At 38.8% G+C, this 4,966-nt stretch overlaps 1 protein-coding gene across 1 annotated transcript; it reads left to right on the plus strand.

Moving 5' to 3' along the window:
• Nucleotides 1-1,906: 1,906 nt before the first annotated feature.
• Nucleotides 1,907-2,845, plus strand: LOC102811885 (olfactory receptor 7G3-like). The gene has a single exon (XM_006877958.1). The coding sequence runs from the start codon at nucleotides 1,907-1,909 to the stop codon at nucleotides 2,843-2,845; it is 939 nt and encodes a 312-aa protein (XP_006878020.1).
• The last annotated feature ends 2,121 nt before the right edge of the window (nucleotides 2,846-4,966 follow it).

The following is a 4,966-nucleotide window of genomic DNA, read 5'->3' on the forward strand; positions in this document are numbered from 1 at the left end:
CCTTCCAAAGCTCGGATCCTGAGATGAACAGCTTAGTTTCTATTAAAGCAGGAAATACACAGTTTCAATAAATGTTGAATACCATATTCTTGCATATTTCTTGCTCAACTGGTTTTATGATGTGGCAATTGACAAAAGTCCACCAACTCAAAGGTATTTATAGCAGGGGCCAGAAGAACCTGAATGGTAGAGTACTCGAGGTTTTATTGGATAGAAGTACTCCATGTTTTGAGTCCTGGTGTGTCACTGTGGGCTAATGCATCAGACTGCAAAGTTGTTTGAACTGCAAGGTTGGTGGTTCAGGCCCACCAGCTGCTCCTTGGGAACCCTATGCAAAGTTGCTATGGCTCAGAATGACTCGACACTTAATAACAACAACAATTCTGGGTTTTATTGGATAGGATGTCTTTAAGTGCTTAGCATGGAAGTTTAGGCCTTTCATAACTCTCTTGGCAAGATCACCATGAAAATGCCCAGGGCCAATTCACTTAAGAGTACAGAGAGTTAGATCACCACATGGACATCTTCTACAAGTTTGAAAGAAACTTAGACAAAAGGAATATACTGTAAAATATATTGAGTTTCTAGACTTGGTACACACATATGGCCCTCATTTCTTATTAGCTAAAGAAATGAAATAAAATGAAACATAAAATGAACCAATTATTCAGAAAAAAAAAAGCAGAGCTACACTTTCTGTTCAAGGTTCAGAGACAAATATTTGTCTGATATTTCTACAATAAAGACATAGAGTTTCATATGAGCTTTTCTAATAAGATCCATCGATGTAGGCAGGTAAGAGATGACAAATCACAGTTCAGCAGAAACATTCGATTGGTTGAAAGTATGCTTCCTAAGTAGATTTGTTTTAATTGATAATTGTTGTTGTTGTTGTTAAGTGCCATTGAGTCAATTCTGACCCATATCGACCCTGTATAGGGTTTCCAAGGAGCAGCTGGTAAACTTGAACTGCCAACCTTGTGGTTCAAAGTGGCGTTGTAGTCCAGTTCGTTAACCTACAGCACTACACCAGGACTCCTGACTAATTATTAGGTGTTATCTAATTGTAAATATAAAATGGTATAAGGAATGGATTGAAGATGTTATTTCTCACAATGGTCCAGGAGAGAATCTAAGTTTAGAATTTCCAGCTAGACCTAAGATTTGAAATTACAACCAGACTCAGATACTAATTATCAAGCTAACTATATAGTGGATACTCTTTAAGAAATGGAGTCATGTAAACAGGTCCCTGGGTGTGCAAAGGGAATTTAAGTGGAACAACTTGGTTTTTTAACTGGAAGTTTGGCAGTGCAAACCCAGCATCTGATCCACAGGAGAAATATAAGTGAGTCAGTTTCTTTAAAGATCACGGCCTTGGAAACCCTAAGAGACAAGTCTACCATGTCATATAGGGTTAGCATGAGTTGGAATTGACTCATTGGCAATGCATTGGATTACACAGTACAGATAATATAACTGAAATATTTGATGTTTGAGTCCACTCAGAGATGCTTCCGAAGGAAGTCGAAGTGATATACTTCCAAAAATTCAGCAATTGGAAAGTTTATAGAGCACAATTCTACTCTGATATACATGGTGTCACTGTAACTTGGAATTGAGTAGAAAGTTTATCTTTTCTGGAACAAAATTGATGCTATATTAAAGGACTATTAGAATTGAATCCTAGATGTAAACCTAAGAATGCAAGCTTGCTAGCTTTTAGAAAGTTAAGCAACACTTTTTTGTGTTTTTGTACTGTAACACTAAAAAAACAAAGATGTATGAAAAATGCTAAAACATCTGGTAAAGAGAAATAATTGTTCAATTATTACTAGAATTTAAAGAATACAAAATGCATTTAATATGTCTGTTTCATTTTGTTTCAGACTCAAAAACATACAATATGAAATCAGAAAACTACACAGTTGTCACAGAATTCCTCCTTCTGGGACTTTCGGAGGATCCAAAATTGCAGTCCTTACTCTTAGGGCTGTTCCTGTCCATGTATTTGGTTACTGTGCTAGGGAATCTATTCATCATCCTGGCTGTCAGCACTGATTCCCACCTCCACACCCCCATGTACTTCTTCCTCTCCATCCTGTCCTTTGTGGACATCTCCTTCACCTCCACAATAGTCCCCAAGATGCTGGTGAACATCCTGACGGAGAATAAAGCCATCAGTTATACAGGCTGCCTTACTCAAGGATACTTTTTCATGGTTTTTGTATGTATGGACAATCTGCTCCTGACAGTGATGGCCTATGACCGGTATGTGGCTATCTGCCTCCCTCTGCATTACACGGTCATTATGAATCCCCACCTCTGTGGGCTGCTGATTCTACTGTCCTGGGTCATTAGCATCATGAATGCCCTGCTCCATAGTCTGATGGTGCTGCGTCTGTCCTTCTGTACAGACCTGGAAATCCCTCACTTCTTCTGCGAACTTGCTCAGATCCTCAAGCTGGCCTGTTCTGATACCCTCATCAATAACATCCTGGTGTATTTAGTAAGTAGCTTATTGGGTGTGGGTCCTCTCTTTGGCATCATTTTCTCTTACATTCGCATTGTCTCCTCCATCCTGAGAATCCCATCAACAGATGGCAAATATAAGGCTTTTTCCACTTGTGGGTCTCACATGTCTGTTGTTTCCTTGTTCTACGGGACATGTGTTGGGGTCTACCTTAGCTCTGCGGCTCATCTATCCTCCAGGAGTATAGCAGTGGCTTCAGTGATGTACACGGTGGTCACTCCCATGATAAACCCCTTTATCTATAGCCTGAGGAACAGGGACATGAAGGGGGCCTTGAAGAAACTTATCTCCGTAATACCTTCCTTGTTATGATTGTATCATCTGACTTGATCATGGGATTCTGGAAGTCAAAAGAAATGAAATACTAAGTATGCCAGAGACTCTGACACTTCTATTGTTCATTGCCTCTAGCAAGGTATTTAATGAAGGGTCTATCAAGTCAGGCCAGCTTGAGGATCTGAGCAAGTTCGCAGAAGAAGTGAGGGATTTGACTTTGTAATGACTGCTGCTTTCCTAGGTCTTAATAAAACCCAAACCAAGCCCATTGCTGCTAAGTCGATTCTCACTCAGCATGACTCAGTGAGTTATAGGGTAGCACTATCCCACAGGTGTTTTCTCGGATGTAATCTTTATGGAAGCAGATCACCAGTCTTTTGATCCCTATTGTTGCTAGTTGTGATTGAAACACCAACATTTAGGTTATTAGTTGAGTGGAAACTGTACCACCTATTATCAATAGCTTACCCCCCTGAATTCAGCTTCTACGTTTATAAATAAGCAGTGTCATATTGCATTCTTAATAGTGGTATTAGGAGTGTTCATTGAGATTATTCAATATATTTTATAGTAAACCCTCTGATAGCCAGAACCTGTCAGAGAATGAAAATTAATAATTTCCATTAACAGAAAATGATAGACAAGTGGTTAGTTGTAATGGCAAAGCAAAAATCTTGCAGACTCCACAAAACAATCAAGTCTTACCCTAGTTATGCCTGACACAGTTTTCACTATATATAGGCAGCAATCTGTCTGCATTAGAATTAATATAATTAAATAGGAAAAGAAGAGTTATAAGGGAGCTCCCTATAATTTATCCTCAATTTTTCAGTAAGCTTAAAACTACTCTAAAAGTTGATTGTTTTAATTAATGTTTTAAAATTAAATGAATTAATTCCATGTGTGCATTCTTCAACTTAGTGAATTTGTAATGGATGCCCATTTGCTTCGACATTAGTATACTGTATTCTTTCACCATACTTATTCAAGCTGTACACTGGACAAATAATCCAAGAAGCTGGGTTATATGAAGAAAAACGTGACATCAGGATTGGAAGAAAACTCATTAACAGCCTGCAATATGCAGATGATACAAGCTTGCTTACTTAAAGTGAAGAGGACTTAAAATACTTACTGAGGAAGATCAAAGACACAACCCTTGATATGGGTTGTAGCTCAACGTAAAGAAAAAAAAATCCTCACCACTGGATGAACAACATTCTTATCAGAGGAGAAAAAGTTGAAGTTGTCAAATATTTCATTTTTCTTGGATCAATCATCAACACTCATGGAAGCAGCAGTCAAGAAATCAAACGACGTATTGCAGTAGGCAAATGTGCTGCACAAGACCTTTTTAAAGTGTTGAAGAGCAAAGTTGTCAGCTTGAGGACTAAGGTATGCCTGACCCAAGCCATGAGGTTATTTTCAACTACCTCATATGCATGCGAAAGTTGGACAGTGAATAAGGAAGATCATAGAAGAATTGATGCATTTCAGTTATTGTGTTGGAGGAAAATATTGAAAATACCACGTGCTGCCAAAAGAACACATGGGTCTTTGTTGAAAGAAGTACAGCCAGAGTATACCTTGGAGGCCAGGATGGCCAAACTTCATTTCTCATATTTTGGACATATTGTCAGGAGGGATCAGTCACTAGAGAGGGATATCATGTCTGGTAAGGTGGAGGGTCAGAGAGAAAGAGAAAGACCCCCAAAGAGTTGGATTGTTAAAGTGGCACCATCAATGAACTCAAGAATGGCAACAATTGTGAAGTTAGCCCACGATCAGGCAGTGTTTCATTCTGTTGTGCATAGGGTCATGTGAGTTGTACCAACTCAGTGGCATCTAACAACAACACCGACATCACTCTCGGAGTCCTGTTGTAGTGCTGAAGGATAAGCACTTGACCATAAGATCAGTTTAAACCACAAGGTTGTTTCAAACTCACTAGTCACTCCTTGGGAATCCTATACAGAGTCCCTATTGGTTGGAACTGGCTTGATGGCACTGAACAACAACAACATCACCATCTCTTATGAATTATCCTCATTTTCCTCTTTGTCCTCATATCTGCTGGGATTAGTACATAGAAATGTATTTGAATAAATCCTTTGTGATTTTTTTACTTAGCCTGCATGAACTATAGATGAGTATACT

The sequence above is a fragment of the Chrysochloris asiatica genome, unplaced genomic scaffold (assembly GCF_000296735.1).
Source record: "Chrysochloris asiatica unplaced genomic scaffold, ChrAsi1.0 scaffold00715, whole genome shotgun sequence".
In the NCBI taxonomy this organism is placed as follows: Eukaryota; Metazoa; Chordata; class Mammalia; order Afrosoricida; family Chrysochloridae; genus Chrysochloris; species Chrysochloris asiatica.